The 20,283-nt window shown below is 37.1% G+C and overlaps 2 protein-coding genes across 2 annotated transcripts in view; one reads left to right on the top strand and one right to left on the bottom strand.

The window, feature by feature from the left end:
- The window catches only part of ROBO2 (roundabout guidance receptor 2), a 608,353-nt gene that overhangs the window by 419,672 nt on the left and 168,398 nt on the right, over window positions 1-20,283 (top strand). Inside the window, exons 3-4 of the mRNA XM_077765658.1 lie at window positions 8,984-9,141; window positions 12,132-12,252. Of these exons, the coding sequence (XP_077621784.1) occupies window positions 8,984-9,141; window positions 12,132-12,252 (279 nt within the window). The remainder of the gene's footprint in view (window positions 1-8,983; window positions 9,142-12,131; window positions 12,253-20,283) is intronic.
- Window positions 16,196-17,839, bottom strand: LOC144232794 (3-hydroxyisobutyryl-CoA hydrolase, mitochondrial-like). Its single transcript, XM_077765632.1, is given in 2 exon segments — window positions 16,196-16,785; window positions 16,788-17,839. Coding segments are annotated over 2 exon segments (1,155 nt in total). The 5' UTR covers window positions 17,836-17,839; the 3' UTR covers window positions 16,196-16,678.

Consider the following 20,283-nt stretch of genomic DNA (forward strand, 5'->3'; position numbering starts at 1 on the left):
TTTCTTTTCTTTTTTTTTTTTTTTTTTTTTTTTTTGGTGTCAAGCTTGTTTTCATAGAGTATATGACAATGGGTAGAGTGGGGTTGGGGGTAGACTTAGCATCAGGAATAAGTGAAATTGTGCTTCATATAGGTAAACAAAAATTGTCAAGCACATTGTTTCTAGTTGTCAGTGGTGTTATATGAGTTTTCTGAAATCATTTAAATATGGTCTTTAACACATTTGCATTAATAAAAAGTGCCTGGGTATGCTCCTTGCTGCTTCTTCTCCTCCTGCTCAGCTGTCAAAACATGGTGATGCTTTTGAAGATTTATGGTAGATGGGTAATGAGATTACTGAATGTTAACTGCAGCATTCAGAATTCATTTGGAGGCAAAAGAAAAGAAGGTTACTGGGTCTTTGGGATAGAATAGAGAAATGATAGAGCTGGTTTTAATCAGCCAATTTGAAAATAAATATACTGTATTCTGGATTAGGAAAGATTTCAAGCTTTGTGTCATGTAGTAATCAAATACAACATTTCTAGAAGAATATAGGGTGTCATGTTACACCCTTTTTAGCAGAATTCATGACAGCTTAGAATAATGGCCATATTTTGTGATATGGATATATGCAAATCTGAATATTGGATAGGAAAGACTAAAGAGTCCACAGGCATGTGGAACACATTTAAAAAAAAAAGATTTCATTGTTGCATTAAAAACATAAATAAGTCTCATGCAGTTGGTCTCTGTTCCTATGTAAAAAAGGAAAATAAGCAATGTGCTTTCAAAGTGGTCATTTTCAGGTTTATGGATTATAGTGGTATAGGGTAAATGGTTACCCTCTAAATTGGACCTCTAGTGGTTATGGTTGAGAAATGTGTTGTTAAAATAGGCAACATGATGAAAATTGTGAAATCAGCATAATTAAGTTGAAAGTCCAAAAATGTATTATAATATATATTTCTCTTATTTAGAAATTTCACTGAGTTTCAGGTAGAGGGGGAAAAAAGATAAAGCAACAGTAGTTTAGAAGTAACTGGCATTCTTGACAAGGAAGGTTGACCTTGACCTTCTTCTCCTTCCAACCCTCATTTCATCAGCAGGGGTGAGATTACTTTGAGACCCTGCCAATAGGTAATAAATAACACATAAATTCCAGGACACCCTTGCACTACAGGGTGCCCTAATGTGTAATAATCCTTAGACTATTGAGTTTATAACTCATGACATCTGGCAGTTAGTTGGCATTGTAATTCATGTTGATCATGCACATCAAAATACACCATGGGAGAGAAATATTGGAGCAATAACCCGTTGATACCAGGACAGGGTGAAATGACAGGAAGACGCTGTTGAGATTGCGTACTTCTGTGAACTACACAGTGTTGGAATGCTGTAAAAACTAATGCCTTCAGATAAGGACTAACAAGGCAGGAGGGGGACAATGATCTATGGGGATCCACAATGAGCAGCACATTAATATTTACTTGGTAGCACTCTTTATTCCTTTATCCAAATTGACAGATGTACCTATAGAGCAGTAATGAATCCTGAAGTTAGAATTTAAATATGTAATCATGTTTATTTTAAATGCAAATGTGTACTTAAATATATTGAATTTCATTTTTTTTTTATGTATCTACGTATATGATAGTCAGTCCTCTCAAACTTTTATTTTCTTTGGTCTAATAGTGAGGATTAAATGAAGAGGAAGTAATGGGAAGTAATGGGCAAAAAGAGCACCGTGCAAAGTGGTTGTAACAAGCCTTCCTGAAACCTAGGAGCCTAACTGCCTTGGCTGAAGACTTGAGGCTCACGGGAAATGAACCAGATTGAAAAGCTAGAAGCAGACAGATGGCTATTTGTAGTCAGCCTGTAAATATAAATCCTATAAAGATGTTGTGATTATTTATTTGTTTGTTTGTTTATACTCAAACCCAGATCTAGAGAAAATAGGAGGCAGTATTATAAACTTGACATAATCTGGCATTCCCCTTTGTTACCATTCTGAGAAACATTATTTGATGCCTTTTAAAAATGCTAGCTTATGTAGTTCGGAATTTTAAATTCACTGTGCTATGTTTTGTTTTTTGTTTTTTCATTACCCGGAGTTGTAGGCATCTCCGTAACCATCACTGGCATTACCCCTAAATGGAGCAGGTGCTAGAAGAAAGTTGTTTGGGTAACAGAGCAGAATATTCTGAGGGTGCTCAGAGGAGGATTTTCTTCTGAATAGAGGAAGACATTGCTTTGAGCACGTATAGACTGGTACCCGCTGTTCTAGACACCATCCTCCTCTTCACTTACTATATATTTGGGCACATCTCTAAGATGCTCTCATCCGTTTGAGCTCTCTGTGATTCTGGAGGTATCAATCCCGCATTAACAGTTTTGTGGACGGTGGCACTTTAAGGACGGAAAAAGAGGAGTTGATTAAACATTAATTAGCTTCAATCCACCTCTTCCTCCTAAGCTAATGGATAGAGTATGCAGATCCCTGTCAAATATCAGATGCTAGGCTTTGCCAAAAATAGGACTTCCAAGTGTTGAAGGTGTGCCAACTGCCGGCTCCTTAACTCATACCAAAGGAAATGATTGCCAGAGACAGGCCTCGAGTCTGCTGTGGTCAGATGTCACCAGTTTGCCGTGCCACATGTGATCCAAGAGTTTATGAATGATCTCAACGCTTGGTCCCCAAGGAGAACATATGCATTACAGAGGTTACGGATACAAATTACAGAGAGCAAGATGTTTCCATGCAATTTCTAAGAATCCTTCAGCAAGTTTTAAACATTAATGGAAAACATTAAGGAAGACTTGGCACTCCTAGCAGGACTTCAAATTATATTGCTGATGAGGACAGAACAGAGCTAAAAAAAGGGATTCAAGAATAAAGGCTTAGCTAAGAAATCTGGTGCTGGCCATTCCTCTTGTGAATTGTGTGTTTGTGTGTTTTATTCCCTGCGGAATTACCAGGCTTCAAAAAATGCGAGGACTTGAAAATGAACAAGTCACAGGGCATCCTTGTTTATTCAGCATGCTCCAATTCATATCCCTGGTTTATCTGGATCATTTGCTGAGTGAATCTGCTTGCACCGGGAGTCTTAGTAGAGATGGGGTGGGGGGGGAGAGCATCTCACTTTGGAGCTGCCAGCACGCTGCAGAGGTGCCAGAGTGCCAGAGTGTCAGCTTGCACAGCGGTAGCAGGATGCCTCCCCACTGAGTTCTTTCTTTTCTCGTTCCCCTTCTGTGCAGAAGAAACCACTCATGACTTGTCCCATAAATATCAGATTTTATCATCTATTTAGCTGGTGGCTAGCCTCTCTGTTCTGACCATATTTTGTTTGATTACACTTAGTACAATAAAATAGTTTGTTGTGAATGATGTCCTCTTTCCATGTACTTGGTCTTTGAATCATTGAAACTTCAGGAAAATACAGAATCATTATAGCCCGTTGGCGGGGACCTTTCAGTTGAAAGGGGCAGCTCAATTTAAACTGGTCTCCATATGAAAGAAAAGTTGTTTAGATCATGTAAGTAGAAAGCCCTGATTTAACGCAGTCTTCAGGATTTATTTATCCACATAGGTCATCAAGAACCCAGATGTTTTCAAGTGCATGGCCTGAGTTTCATCCTGAGACTGGAGCTCCCCCTGGGGTCACAGCCTGGCTGTCAACAGCAGCCATTTAGTACAACAGGAAGAGACAGTGTTCTTTCCTCAGAAGCAAAAGACCTGAGCTTCACGCTGGTTGGCATTACACCTGATCATTCCCTGTGGTGATATAGGTGGGAATGGTGCTGGTAGTGGTAGAAATAGGGAAACAATATGTACCTACTGTAGGAATGGCTATCGTATTTTTTTCTTGTCCATTATAATACTGAGAGTATAATTTGTTCTAACAGTTTTACTGTTGACATAAATCTCTTGTGTCTTTGATGGATTGATTTCTGACCTTCTTGAACTGACTGGGTTTTATTTTAGATATTTATGGGCTTATAGGTAGGCAGTTCAAGGGTTCTGTCTCTTAGATCCAACCAACTTAAACTGTTCTTCATAAATGACATTTTAAAATCAAGTTAAAATGTTTTGGTGTATTTAATATAATAAGAAAAAACACTACAACACACGTCTTGAAGAGGAGTTCATTGATTCAACCTATCGAGAGCACTCAATGAGCTCTTCTGATGCCCTTCAAGATGGGAGCCCATTGGAGGCTTACCTGGTCCCGTGTAAGTATACAAGGAAAAAGTTCAGATGACTAAGTCTGAGGCTGACACTGAAGGAACAGTAGGCATTTGAAGAAAGGGACAGGAAAAAGTAAGGAAACAAAGAGCTATCTGGGGGAGATTTTCAAGCAGAAAGACCACCATATGCTAATGTGCATTGATAATTAGACGTTCCTCTGTATGTTTTCTACTGAGAAGTCTTGAGCCACACAGCTGTGACAGCTCCTGGGCACATACAGAGAGAAACCCTGCTGGCAAAGAAAGCTTGTTATAAGCATTGCTCTGAGTTGCTATCAGTTTCTACTGCTGCTAACAATGCTTTTAATTGTAATTTCTTTTTTAGATTATCTTTCTCATGATCAATTTAGTTTGTCGTGGATGATGTCTTTTATCCAGTGGTGTGTATGAACACTTTCATCAGTAATATCTCTAGGCTCTGTATTTCTAATAACTTCTTGGAAACATGCGTACATTGTAATTCAGAAATACATCTTTTGGTCTCTTAATTATGTAGCGTCGCCTCATTGTTAGTGCTAATTTATCTTAGTAACCTAAGATGGAAATGTGTGAGTCATGATTTGCCTTACCTATGTTGACAAAATATGAAATAAAAATGTAAAAAATAGATATAAAATATAATATACTTTACAAAACATAAAGATATAAAATATATAGTTTTGAAATTCTGGACAGCTGTTGATTTAGGACAGAATGGAGAGGACTTGGTGAGTGAAAGAAGGTGGTATTATGAGGAAACAGCAGTCAAAGATGTAAGCTGTAAAGGCACAACTAGATCTAAAACTCTTTCAGGGCATTATGTTACTGACCTGTTTTTGTGTAACAAACTACAAGACTTAGTGACTTAAAATAGCACACACAGATTCTCTGTGGATCAGGAACCCAGATATGAGTTATCTCAGTCATCTGCCATAGGATCTCTCACAAAGCTGCTGTGAAGATGTTGGTTAGGGCTGTTTTATCATGTGAAGGCTCAATTGAGGAAGCTTGTGCTCTCAAGCTTACATGGTGGTTGGCAAGATTTGGGTCTTAAGGTTGTTGGACTGAAAGCCTCAGTTCCTTGCTTGCTCTTGCCAGGAAGCTGCCTTTAGACTATTGTCAAATGGGCCTCTTCTTTGAGCAAAAATGTATCTTCATGATCAAAGGAGTTCCATGAAGGAAGAGAGGGAGTGACAGTGACCAAGAGACAGAATAAGAAAGATAAAATTTATAATCATTTATAACCTAATATTGGAGATGACATTCCATGACTTACAATAAACTATTCATTAAAGCAAGTCATTAGGCCCAGCCAACAGAATAGGGGAGGGGATTACATATGAAAATAAATGCCAGGAGGGACAGATCATTGAGAGATAGTAAAGAAAAAGCCTACCACAGGCATTATCATGTCATGCTTGTATATTTCTTAACCATTTTACAGGACAGTGCCAAATCCATTGTTGTGTTTAATATTTTCCTGGAGAAATTAATTAATTTGTTACAAATCTTTATGTCATGACTATGAACTATTTTATCAAACACAGAGTAATTCAGAACTTTCTGATCTTCCAGAATAACTTCCTAAGTCACAGTGAATGTCAATGTAAAAAGAATGCAAATCTAACCAGGTTATGACTAGCTGTGTGAACTCTCATTTGTGGTTTTCAGCTCATATACAGAAATGAGTATTTGGGTTCTAGCCAATTAGATCCCCTCCCCACCCCCCTGCACCCAGAGATTTGAACCTTTGTATCTAAATTCAGCTCCACAAACAAATGGTATATCAAAATGTACCTGTTGTATCTTTTTTTTTTTTCATTTAAAGTATAACTTACCACTACCTACTAAGCTTTTGTCATTGTAACCAGATTATTTTCTCAGTTAATAGACCTGTTTGGAGCTTTAGTTATTACACATATCGCTGCATGCCCTTGCTTTGGCTTATTTGTCAAGCCATATCAAAAATGTAGCTCTCAATTCTTTCTACAATAGAGGCTTAGAGAAAAAAATACAGAGCTAATTTGGACTTAATTTTCTACATTTACAAGACCATTTTACTTCCTTTCATCCAGCATGCATGAATTCTTTACTATAAAGAACAGTTTCTTTTCTTTATCACCTTTATCAAGTATAGGGGAAAATCCAAGACAGAAATGAATAATTAGCACAAAAAAATGGAAACAATAAATATTATTTTATTTTGTTTATATTAATGAATGGATATCCAAACCTCAGAAACATGTAAGCAAATATCAGAACATACTTAACCTTTGGTAAAATTTGAGAAGAGTAAAAATGACTTCACTTTTCCCTAAGAGTAAGTTTTCTACATTCTGATGTAAAGGATGTGTTTCTCTGGAATGTTTTATTGAGAGACATTTTATCATCCCAAAGACTTAAGGTGAAAGAAATGGTATCCTTAAGCAAAAAATGAATTAACTGGATGTTACAAAAACCCCAAAGAGCATTTTACAAGTTGAAGAGGGTACAGTACCAATTATACTATTATCTCACCCTACTCTCTGGGTGAATAGCCTGAAAGCCTAAAATTACAGTTGATGTTAGATTTCTTGGCTTCATTTGCAAATTGGAGTCATTTTCTTTTGTGAATGCCATAAACACATGTTACATTGTTTAAGAGTAGCAGTCCTTAGTTTGTTATGATATTTTTCTCCTTTTTGTCCTCCATGTCAAAGGACCTTTTTTTTTTTTCTTAATTTGGCTTGTTGCAAATTGATGTAACACTGTGTTTCTGAATGATTTGCAATGGCCTTAAGGACCATTTGAGCAGAGGCTTTTTGGCATGTCATTTGTTAGGGGACCGGTTCTAGAGAAGGTCCTTCAACTGGCCAGATGTGTCATTTTGGAACAGATTGAGGGCCTGCCAAAACACCATTTGCTGCCAGTACCGGATATTGTAGGGGTGCTCACCACTCTGTTACCATATTTTTGCATGTCTTAACATTGCATAAATAGGCAGCTGTTCTGTATTTAGAATATAAATGAGTCACCAGCTTGCTTTCCCAGGAGGATTTACCTGCAAAAGGGAACGACAGTGTTAACCCCTTCCCCTCCCCCTGCCTGAATGTCACAGTAAAAGCACTCTTCTCTCAGCCCTTTCAGAAGCAAATCCTTATGCATATAAATCACACCTCTCTTGCCACTGAGACTAGAGAACCAAAAAATGTGCAGCACACCATGCTAAAATGGAACACATTTCCTTAGCAGCAAAGGCAGTAAATTAATCAGCTTATAAGCTGAGAGTGAGCAATTTGTGCTGAATTCTTTCTTACTGTTCCTTCAATAAGGAAGCAAGGTTCTCTAATCTCTACAAGGGCCATGACTTCATTAAGATAGAAAACCGTGTTAAAGGATGTATTGCAAGAGAAAAGAGAAGAAAAGCCCTAAAAGTCACTCAGCTGCCTCTCGAGCTATTTTCAGGCCAGGGAATTTTTATTTATTTGGAGAATGACAATTAACCTAGAGACTTTGGCCAACAAAGGAGTAGAGTGCTGAAGTGGGTCTCATTATAGGACACCAGAGGCATTTGGTTTGACCTAATCCACATTTGTCGCAGATGATTTACATAATACACTAGCAGAATCTACCTAATTTTGATTTCACATAGTTTAACCAATTTATATATATGCGTACATATAAAACACTGTATGTGCATGTGTATGTGTGTGTGTTTGTGTGTGTGTGTGTGTGTGTGTGTGTTTGTGTGTGTTGCCCTTAGGTCTCCTTAGGGAACAAAGTTGTCAGTGTTGGAATATAAAATAATAGGAAAGTCAAGGCACCTAGACAAAAGCAAAGGCAGTTGAGGTATATGGTATATTCCTGGCCTCAACTATTTTTTTTAATGTTTACCCCAAAATAGACATGGCCCTTATTTGCTAAAGAAATGCAGTGTCCTGCAGTCTGATAGGGCCAAGTCATTTCTCCAGGCTTTTCATCCTGCCAGCAGAAGAAATGCACACACAGATAGATAGGTGACATTTGGAAAGCCAGGCATGCCAGATTTTCGGAGGTTACAATGGAGGTCCAACCTGCTGTTCTCCTAATGAAAGGAGGGGAAACTCAGACTGACCAAACTGCTATGAGGGATATCTCTGCTCTGAATGTCACGCTGCCCAGATGTCGCTTGGCAGGTGGAGATGCAGAGAGAATGAAAATGTAGCCCTGTGTATGTGGGTGCTAGTGCGTTGCAGGGGGAACAATGAGTCTATCTTCTGAAGTGTAATGAAAACAGTGCGGACCTTGTCCATATTCATGTCATGAGAAAGGGCATTCTCAGAAAGTCCTCACTGCACTTCCCCTCCCAGACTGACATGCATACGTGCTCACAGACCATGTACACATGACTTGTTTTGGGCTTTGAAGCATAACTTGACAATTTATTTTAATGCACGTATATACATATGTGTGTATGTGTTATTTTCTTTATAGAAAATAGGATCATACTGCATAAAGAATTTTGTACCTTGAATATTTACTCAAAACTATATCATGAGTATTTCTTATCTTATTTTCCTTAGACTTTTCGTATTTTTTAAATCAGATTTATAGCAATAATTGCATGGATCATATAGTCAGCCATTTCCCTGTTGAACATTCAGGTTGACTCTAGAATATTTTAAGATGGCTACACTGTGTTCTCAGGAAATATTCAGTATTTAGTAGAATGAAGTAAGTAAGATTCAAAGCTACTTTTTGCAAGAGAAAGCTAAAGCTGAATTTTCTTTCAAAAACATGGACTTATTTTTCTTCAGTGTTACGGGATGACTTCCGGCAAAATCCCACAGATGTTGTAGTGGCGGCTGGAGAGCCTGCAGTCCTGGAGTGCCAACCCCCCAGGGGACACCCCGAACCCACCATCTACTGGAAAAAAGACAAAGCTCGAATTGATGACAAGGAAGAAAGAATAAGTGTGAGTTAAATTAAAATTAATGCGTACAGAGACTGAATATCAAGTCTTAATAATAATAGATCATTTTATGCTTTTTGTTATTTTTAACAAAATTGTAGAACTGCGGTGAATGTTAATTACCATTTAGACTGCACTGAAAGGACTGAAAAAGAGTAACCCAAGCAAAAATTTTAGGGTGGGACTTCAAAGAGACGAAAATTATATAAATCAAGTATAGATGAGAGAATAATAATTGTACCATTCTGAGTATGGAAAGATGTCTTTGAAGTACAATATTGATGACTTAGTTTTGCTTTTTTTAGCATCTAAAATACATTTATTGATCATGCTTTACGTGAATGATAAAGAGTAAAGGATGGCTCTAAGCCATACCTACAACATTTCTTTTTGCGCTATTTTCAAAATTATAAGAGAAAACAATTCGAGGTTCTAGCACCTTTTCCAGTTTTTCCACTGAATATTTATAACTAAAATGATATACATGAATTCATTTCAAAATTTAGGAGATATGAAAGTAAAATCAAAGTAAACATGACTTTTTTGGTTCTGCAGTTTAGCTCTTGTAGAAAAATAGTCTGCTTTCAAGGGAAATTGATGACTAGGTTCATCATGATTAATATTCAAAACAAAACACCCAGGACATTGTAAAGAAGTAGAGAAGGGGAACGGCATACAATTATTTTATAGTTTGGGAGAATCCACTCAACTTGTTTGTGACACTCATGGGAACCAGTCCAGTGAAATAGTAGATAATGCCTCAAACTTCTGACATTATTCTTAGTATAATTTTTATTGTTATTAAAAAAAATTTTTTTAATGTTCATTTATTTTTGAGAGACAGAGGGAGATACAGCATGAGTGGGGGAGGGGCAGAGACAGAGAGGGAGACACAGAATCTGAAGCAGGCTCTGAGCTATGAGCAAAGAGGCCGCTGTGGGGCTCGAACCCACGGAGCATGAGATCATGACCTGAGCTGAAGTCGGACGCTTAACCAACTGAGCCAGCCAGGGGCCTCTAACTTTTATATGTGATACAATTATTGAGAATAAATATGCTTTACTTAAAATAACATCTCATTTAACTGAACAAATGAGCCATTTCTATAAAAAATCCATAGAGTCTGGTGTCTATTTAAAAATATCTTATAAATGAGGATTTTACATGCACACTATGGTTACATCATAACACAGAACTGGATAGGCCATATAAGAGATCACAACATATATTAATATGATTCTGGCTTGAACTCTTGACACCATGAGGATCTGCGCTGCTGGGGAGAATTTGGCTCTCAGTGGTCTGTGTTTGGGTAACAAACACGAAAATGTGCTCCTGGTGACAGGGTTAAATCGATGTGGAAGAGTTTCTGGCTCACGTTTGAATCATTTACCTTTCCCTTTGTACAAACCACCACAAAATACAGACACTTATAATAACCATTTTAGTTAGACTGCAATTCTGTGGATAAGATGACAATTCTTCATTCTGGATAAGCTTGGCTGATCTTTGCTAGATTTCCTCATGCTTCTGTGGCTTGTTTAAAAGATGTGCTGGCAGCTGGATGATCGAGGGTAACCTTACTCACATGTCTGGCAATAGACTTACACCCAACTGGGCATCTTGGGTCTTCTCTTGGCCTGTAATTTTCCAGCAGGCCTGCTCAGACTGGTTCCCAAAGTGGCCTCAAGATTCCAGCTTCAGCAAGGAAACAGAAGTCTCAATTTGGGAGCACTTCCCTTCTATTGAAACATTGCTTTAGTTTCATCCACCAAATCAAGTCATTTTGCCAAATTCAGCTTCAAGGGGAGGAGAAGTACCCTGCATGGCCATTTTTATAACTTACAGTTTATTATACTTCACGGTACTTAATTAAAGAACAGGTTGATGGTCTTTTTGTCCCAGGGATGAACAAAGTTGAATGTTTTCTTCTGTGACAAGACAAGTTTTAGAGCCTGAAATATCTCAGATGAGAACATGCCTATGTGGATTTTGTTTGCCTAAGAGATAAAAATTAACAGATGAAAGTGGCATGTTCTTATCCCATATCTCTTTAGGAAATCTGGGTCATTGTGATGTGAAGATCGTTGAATTATGTAAATACAAAGAAAAAAAATGGAAAAAATATAAGGTGGTGATAAACTTACTGCAAACCTAATTCTGCTTCAATATTCTCTTTAAGAAATAAACATTTTAACATATGCACTGGTTTATTCAGTCAATAGATGTGTCTCATTTAGGAAACATTTAATTGTACCAATAATTTGTACCAACTCGTACTCATTATTAAAAACATATATTTATTTTTACCCCACCACCTGCCCTCTCTTGAAAAATTATTTCATAAATACAAGTAAGGTGACACATAGATAATTAATGCTAACAATTGAAATGTAAGCTCCAAGAAAGCAGAGGTTTTTATTATTTGGTTTACTACTGAATCTCAAGTGCCTAGAACACTGCCAGGCCCATAGAGGTACTCAGTAAAGGCTTGTTGAATCCCTTGGGGTCAGTTGATTCCACTATATTACCAAAAGCAGATATTTAGTGCTTCTTTCTGATAACAAATATCAATAGAAATTCTTTCAACCTACTTCGGAGTGAAGACTAACCACTAGAAAAAGTCACAAGACTCAGTAGAGGACCAGATCAGAGAGAGGATGACTGCCCAAACGCATTTTCTAGAAATTCCTCCTGAAGGAGAATTTAAGAGAAGAAAAAACACATGTCAAAATAGTGGGAATATTTTGTGTCTTAGACATTGAGCCATTACCCTAAGGCGAAAAATGTGCATAAATATTCAAAATTATTTATTAGTTATCTTCCCTTTGTTGTTTATTTTTCTTTCCATTTCCTCCCTCCCTTTCTTCCTTCTTCCTTTTTCTCTTTTCCTTCCCTTCCCTTCCCTTCCCTTCCCTTCCCTTCCCTTTCTTACTCTTCCTTTCTCTTTCTCGTTTTCTTTCTCTTTCTTTTCTTTTTTCTCTTTTTAACAGATTCGTGGTGGAAAACTGATGATCTCCAATACCAGGAAAAGCGATGCAGGGATGTACACCTGTGTTGGCACCAATATGGTGGGAGAAAGAGACAGTGATCCAGCAGAACTGACTGTCTTTGGTAAAACTCTCTTTTAAATTATAGATTGCTATTTGTATATACTTTTCCTTTGGCTGTAAATATGTTTGTTAATACTAAACACCAGGTCATATAGGGACAGTGACTATGACTTATGGTGAGTAGTGAAGGAATAGATTTGTCTTGTTTTCTGGTTCTGTCTTTCAAATGAAATCTTTGATGTGAAGAAAAATAGAACTTTTGAAACAATAATTCATTTACTTTATTCATATATATTTATAGGATTTTGCCTTTTAGCAGAATTTTTAAAAAATGATCTTTCTCAAACTGGTTGAGATATTATATCCATCTAAAGTTTATCCACTATGATGTAATTATTAAATATCTTTTATGAGTAAGACACGGAGTAATTTTTTTTTAATCAGTGCAGTGCAAAGACACTTCACTTATCTTCTGCTTTTAAAAAATCTCAAATTGAGATATTTGCAGTTTTAGCTTACAATAAAAAAAAACTGGCTAGCTACACACATGCACACAAATAAATACACACAATCAAAATTAGGGAGAAAACCCCATAAACTCTCTTGCTAGTGCAGGCAGGTTGGGTCTAAGAACCCAGGGGAAGGTCCCAGAGGACCATCCAAGGGGGTCTTTGGCTTCACACAGGGTAGAAATCAGAGAAAGTGAAAATAGCATTTATTGAATAGTGTAAATGACAGACAGAGAATAGCAGACAGAGTGTCTGGGGTGGGGGGGCTCTAAAGGAAAGAAGAATGGCTTTTGTTGTAGCTTGGGGCTAGGGGTTTATATTTAAAAGGGTCTAAGGGTCCAGGAATCCAGGGTAGGGTCCAGTCAAAGGCAGGTGTCAGGTGAACAATAGCTGTTATTCCATAAATTACAGAAGGTGGTGGTATTAATGCCAGCTGAGGTTTGTTTGAAGCCAATGTCCTGGAACATGTTTGGGATCTGGCTTTTCTTAGGTGTTAACAGGTGTTTGGGGCCTAAGACAAAACTCAGAGAATGATTAACTTTCTTGATTCCCCCTTGAACTGGGAACAGAGCTTCCTTGGCTTACTCAGAGGCTAAATATGAAGCATGAGTGAATGGGCCCAACAGAAAAACAGCAGAGTCTTTCTAAAATGAAGTGCCATCAGCTTCCCTACCTCATTGCTATGGTATTCATGTTTCTTCAGATATTAGAACCAAGGGACTCTTTTGCAGAGTAATAGAATTCATAGGTTAAAAGTTGATTTGATCTGTATCAGAGAAATTATGGAGAAAGCATTAGGAAGGAGAAAATTGGGTAGAATAAAGATGGCAGAGTAAACAAAAAAGGAAAACACTATAGGGCATCTGTGAAAAATTGAAAGAGAAATAAAATTACAGAAAATTAGGGAAAGTAGGGATCCTAATGATATTGGGAAATGAAAAATTCCTTTAGAAGCCATTGAAATCCCATTTAAGTCTCTATGAATATATGTCTACACACATCTATATTCATATATATACACACACATACATATATATACACATACACATATATATGTGTGTATGCTTAAGTATATGTGTCTGTAGCTTAAAAAGATTTTACTATTGTTGGGGCGCCTGGGTGGCTTAGTCGGTTAAGCGTCCGACTTTCGCTTGGGTCATGATCTCGCGGTTCGTGGGTTCGAGCCCCGCGTCGGGCTCTGTGCTGACTGCCAGCTCAGAGCCTGGAGCCTGTTTCAGTCTGTGACTCCCTCTCTCTCTGACCCTCCCCTGCTCACGCTGTCTCTCTCTCTCTCCTAGAAATAAAAAAAAAAGAAAAACATTAAAAAAAGATTTTACTATTGTTGATATTATGTGCCTTTTTTACTAGACAGGCGCTTTAACCAACTAAGCCACGGCGCCAAAGACTGTGCCTTTTTTAAACATAAGAGATAAGTGTGATTTTTAAGTTATTTTTTGTGCCAGCAAAATAATCTTCTGGTTTTATGAATTAAATAAAATATTATTGCTGGTCATTACTGCATAATGTGTTTGAGCAAAGCATCCTAATTCTGCATGTGTTCCAAAAGAAACTTCTTTTGTAGTTTGAGGTATGCCATCCCAGGGTGTTATGGGAGTGCCCCCAAACAAAATAGCCATGTTATGATTTCCATTACATTTAAAGCATTACGGTATGCTTTCTGAATATGTACCCGAGTGCAGGCCTCTCTTTTCAATCACGCTGAGTACCAAGTAATCTCTGGTAATACTCCTTATGGATACTAAGCAGCTAGAAGTCCCAAATGACAAAACCAGGAGAAATTCCATAATTCATTAAAGGAATAGTAAAAATAAAATTGCTCGAAGTATGCATGTAAATTTCTGTCCTGCAGAGCTCAGGCAAGTATCAGTTTGCCCTTCAATTTCATGCAGTCAGCTATAAGAGTCTCAAAACGTACTTCACTCCATAATGAATAAAATACAGTTTTTTCCTGGTAAGATATGAAATTAGTGGTCACTGAACATTAGCATTGAAAACCCACGCGTACAGCTGTTCTATTTAAAGAAGCACTCATTACTATTTTTCTGTAACTGCCACAAGCTTTGGGACAGAAAAAAGTTGCATTCCAACAGTACATACTGCCTTCAAAAGGAAATTGAAAGGGTTTAATGTCATTACCCAAGCAATTAGACTTACCAAAATGTGCCTGTGTTATGAAATATTTACCCTATGTTCCCTAAAGACATGGCGGGAGCTATAGGAGGTCCTTAAACATGTCAGGAGTTACAGGGGAACTTCTAAATTATTTTGAAAATAGCTATAAACCAAAGAGATTGAATTTGTCTAGGGGCAGTACCTCTGGAAGAATTGATTTAAGAAACTAAGAACATTTATCTGATGGTGTAAACTAGTCAGAACTGACCTAAGGGGTTATAAGTACAATATTAAGTTGAAGGAAAAACTGAAATTCCATTATTGATAAGAAAACATCATTTGAACCCAGAAATAAAACATAAAAACTGTAGTGATTGTTCAAATCAAGGATGTGAGTAGCAAAGATTGCCTGAGAAAGGCACTTTGCTCAGTTCTTAGAGAAAATAACTAGTGTCCTATATATAATGGGGACTTCTTTATTTTATGTTGCTGCTTTTGTATCCCTACATGTTTTCTAATAAACCTCTTTATATTTCATCTTTGTTAGATATAATTATTTCTGACCTAGAGTTTATAAAAGTATAACTGGTTACATTTTCCCCCTGCCCCCGCTCAATTTTGTTTTCATGTAGCAGCAATAATGCTTAAAAAAAAAAAATGGCTACTGTGACCATTCTGTAGCTACAGAAGATTTTTAAATGTTCTTTGCAACTCCATCTTTACTTTAAAATATCTTATACACAAAAAGTAACTAATGGTATTAACTGTTCAAACAAATACAATTCTAAATCACTTATAAATGGCAAGAAAAAAGGAATAACAGGTCTTTGCTCTACAAGAGCCATCCACAATATTTTGATTCTTTAGTGAGTGGGCTTGGACTTAGAAGTTTTTTAGTTTTAAAACTGCAGTTTATCTTGTCAAAATCTGCTATTCAGACAAAGATACAATCAGTGAAACTTAATTTTCAAAATGTTACTATCCCATACCCCATGAATCATTTATTCTATTTATTCTTCTTTAATAGTTGTTGGTCATAAGTTGCAGCTTATTTAAGTGGGCAGTACCAAATCTAAAATTAAGAAGTAGGCATCAGAGTATAAATAGACACTAAAATCTATAACATACTCTAGATGCCTTCAAAAAGAATACTCCTTAGCACTTTATAGATGGTAGTTAATTTCTAAAGATCCTGAAGTCAGAGAAACTAGAATTGAATTTCTGATTATGGGCAGGTTTGGGATACCTGTTATCCAAAATTTCACTCACTGAAAAATGACATAAATTTTTCCCAAATGATTTTTAAATGCTTATGGAAGTAACCCATGAAAAAAGATTTTATGTTACACTTCTTTTTTTTTTTTTTAATCTACACATAGGTTTATTTAATCAGTGTACAAACTACTACCCAAAGCCAAAACACAAGGTTCCCATTTCAATTAGAGATTTCAACTCAATAATCTCTAAAGAATTTCAAATTTTCCCATCTATAAAGCAGGGGTTGGCAAACTTTCTTCAAAGGATCCCATAGTAAATCTTTCAGGCTTTGCAAGCCTGACAATCTCCATTGCAACTACTCAGAGCACCCACAGATAATATGTAAAGAGAGAAGTATATAGCTATGTTCTAATAATGCTTTATTTGTGGACACTGGTATTTGAATTTCATGTTTTTACATGTCATGTAATATCAGTCTTTGATTTCTTCCTCCAGCCATTTTAAAAATGCAGAAGCCATTCGGAGCTGGTAGAAAAATAAGTAACAGGCAGCAGGCCAGATTTGGCCCATGTGCCACACAGTTTGCCAACATCTGCTCCAAAATAATTCCTTAAAAATCTAGTCACCTTATAATTTCAAATCGTTACTTCCCAGAGATTTAAAGTAATTATTCACATCTTCATCAGTAACTTCTTTTAGATTAGCCGGTTTCCATTTTGGGCTCTGGTCTTTATTAAAACTGCCCTAACACCTTCATGAAAGTCATGGCCTCCCATACAAGCCTGACTCAGCCGATACTCCATAATTAATACTTCTTGCAAGGTCTTTGAAGACCCTTCAATGAGTTGTCTTAGTGTTATCTTTAGGGATGTTGGAGACATTTTATTAATTACCTTCAACTGTTCCAAGGCAAAAGATGAACCATCTTGCTGTAAATTTTCAATAATCTCTTCCACAGTATTGGCCGAGAAACAACTGTTTATTTTGTCCATGTGTTCCTCAAGTATAAAAGACTTGCCTTGATCAGTCTTGGACTTTGTATGGTAAGCTTCTAAGACATCTGTAACATTTTCTTTTGAAGGCGATTTTAGGGCTAACAAATCTTCTTCTAACATGTCCAACTTTTCAGAATCCACAAAATGTGTTGCAATTCCTGCCTTATACACATCTCTTCCTTTCAGTCTGAATCCTGTTAATGCAAGGAAGTAACCAAGTTTTCCTTGAAGTCGTGGCAAGAAATAACCTCCACCCACATCAGGAAATAGTCCAATTGCTGTTTCTGGCATCGCAAAGAGAGACTTTTCAGTAGCCACTCGGAATTGCCCATGAACTGAGAGACCAACTCCCCCACCCATTGTAATTCCATGAATAAGTGCAACATATGGTTTCTGGCAAGAACCAATGGCATAGTTCAGGGTATATTCTTCTCTAAAGAGATCTTAAGCCACCTTCTGGTTTGCGTTTCTGGCTTCTGAGAGCTCTCTGATATCACCCCCAGAACAGAAAGCCTTTCCGCCAGCTCCTTTTATAATGATCAGGAAAGTTTCAGGATCTTGTTCCCAATTCTTTAGTTGTGGATAAATCTGCCGAATCATATTAAGATTCAGTGCATTTAGGGACTTTGGTCTGTTTAGTGTTATCACTCCTGCACACCCTCTTCTTTCCAATAGTACTTCTCCTGCTGCATCTGTGTGGTTAGACATTCTCAAATGTTGCAGTATGATATTAGTCCTTTTGAATGAACTAAACCTGTGCACGAGGCTCCACACCTCCGGCAGCCCCATGGCGAAAAGCCGATTTTATGTTACACTTCTAATAGACATTGGAAATATTACTAAACTTGTAATGAGATACAAAAGTATCTAGCCCCACCCCTCCTCCCAAAACACACACACACACACACACACACACACACACACACACACACTCATCTTTGAACATAGCTACAAGCTTGTTTTATCTGTTCTTCTGGGATTTATTTCCATATTTCTAAATATGTCCTTATTTTACAGTTAGAATACATTATTGTACATCACTTTGACTTCCTATTTGGAAGATGATGATTTGGCCCATGTATATCCCTTTGCTACCTTCTCACCTCTATTTTCTCTTCTTTGTTTCCTTCAGCATATTGTCTTTAGAAACATTGGTTATACTAAGATTCTGAATTGAGTTGTTATAGCCGTGTAAATATGGACTGTGAGTAGTGGAGTGTTACACTACTATAATGGCATTTCTTTTCTGGTACTTATCTGTTCTTTGAATTAATAATAAACCCATTTTTATTTACTTATACTTGTCTACCCATGTCATGAACTCTTGAAATCTCTAACAGAAGGTTTAAGAACCTCTCAGTTCTACTTGTTACAGCCTTCCTGGAGACCTCAGACTTCCTGCCAGCCTGACGGGGCTGGATGCTTGTTAGATCTACTCCAGAATTTCATCTTGATATTTACGTCCCCTTCTCTCTTATGCTGGATTCCCTGTTTGTTGCATCCTGTATTTGTTTCTTTCCTGATTAATTCCAATTATCAGAATAATGTTTCTCTCCTGCTGTCTACTTGACTGGAGTCTAGAGTAAATTTCAGGGGGAAATGCATGTATTCTATCTGAAACCTAATGGATACTTTGGCAGGTTATAAAATCTAGTTTAAAAAAAAAAAAAAACACTTTGGGACACCTGGGTGGCTCAGTCGGGTAAGCGTCCAACTTCGGCTCAGGTCATGATCTCACGGTTCATGGGTTCGAGCCCCGTGTTGGGCTCTGTGCTGACAGCCAGCTCAGAGCTTGGAGCCTGCTTCAGATTCTGTATCTCCCTCTCTCTCTGACCCTCCCCTGCTCATGCTGTCTGTCTCTCTCAGAAATAAAACATTGACAAATTAAAAAATAAAATAAAATAAAATAATAAAAAAACTTTGCCCAGAATATTAAAGTCTCCCCTCCAAAATTATTCAGCTTCTACTGTTGCTTTCAGGAGTCTACTGTGCTTCTAACCCCGATGTGATCAGTTTTCTTTATTTCGTTCTTCCTCCTTCCCTCCTTCCTTATTTTCTTTTTTCTTTTCTCTTCTCTTCTTTTCTTTTCTTTTCTTTTCTTTTTTTTCTTTTCTCTTTTCGTTTCTCTTTCTTTCTTTCTTTCTTTCTTTCTTTCTTTCTTTCTTTCTTTCTTTCTTTTTCTTCTTTCCAGTTTTAGTGTTATATCATTATTCCAGTGTTCTGAAACATTTCAATACTGAACCTTTGTTTGGCATTTGCTTTCCTTTTACTGGCTAGACACTTGGTGAACAATTTCAATCTGAAAACTACTAAACAAATCAGTGAATTATCATCTCCCATCGTTTTTATTCAGTTTATATGTGTATTAATTAGGTGTGAAACCTCCCAGGTCTTTCTTTTCTAATTCTTCCTCATTTATCATATTCTGTTCTTGTTTCATGGATAGTTTAAATTGTCTTGCATCTCATGATTTTAATAAGTTTTCTTCAAATAAAATTTTCATGTGATGCTTCCTGCTTTATTTTTTCTGACTTCCTCCCCACCTCCTTCGCTGCCTTGTTCTGTCTTTTACACTGGAGGCTTTCTTCAAATGCAAGTGATTCTCCTATTATTTAATTACTGCTCACTAAAAATACCAGTGGAAACTCTGTGTCAACTGATGGCTTTCACTGTAGGATAATCAGATTGGGAACTAGCCATTTCCTTGGTGATGGGGACAGAATTTAGGGCCAGTGATGTTGATTTTCAGTTATTAGATTAGAGATTATAGGTGGTGGCCTGACTGTATTTGAGATACCAGTAGACAAAGCTATCAGAGAAAATATCCTAAAACCACACCACAGGAAATGTCTAAGTTTTATTGATAACCTGTGGCCTTCACTTAAGAATTCCAAATATAAGGCATTATTAAAATCAAGATTATTATTGAAAGCTATCTTTTAAATAATACTTACTTGCAAACTTTCAAACAGCAAAACGTTTCTTATTCATTTTCTCATTTGACAAACATCTTGAGCACTTCCCATGTGCCAAGCCCTGTTGAAATGATTTAATATAGTAGCAAGATGAATAGACAAGTGCCCTGCTCTCAGTAGAACTTTATCATCACATTGTCAGCAATAACATGAAACTTGGCCTCTAAAATATGGCGAGAGAAGCATTTTCGCCCTCTGAAAACACCTGACCTGTGTCTGTCTTTACTTCACAGGATGACTTCTCTCAGACAAAGAAAATTCT

Source organism: Crocuta crocuta, unplaced genomic scaffold (assembly GCF_008692635.1).
Source record: "Crocuta crocuta isolate KB4526 unplaced genomic scaffold, BGI_CrCroc_1.0 scaffold174, whole genome shotgun sequence".
In the NCBI taxonomy this organism is placed as follows: Eukaryota; Metazoa; Chordata; class Mammalia; order Carnivora; family Hyaenidae; genus Crocuta; species Crocuta crocuta.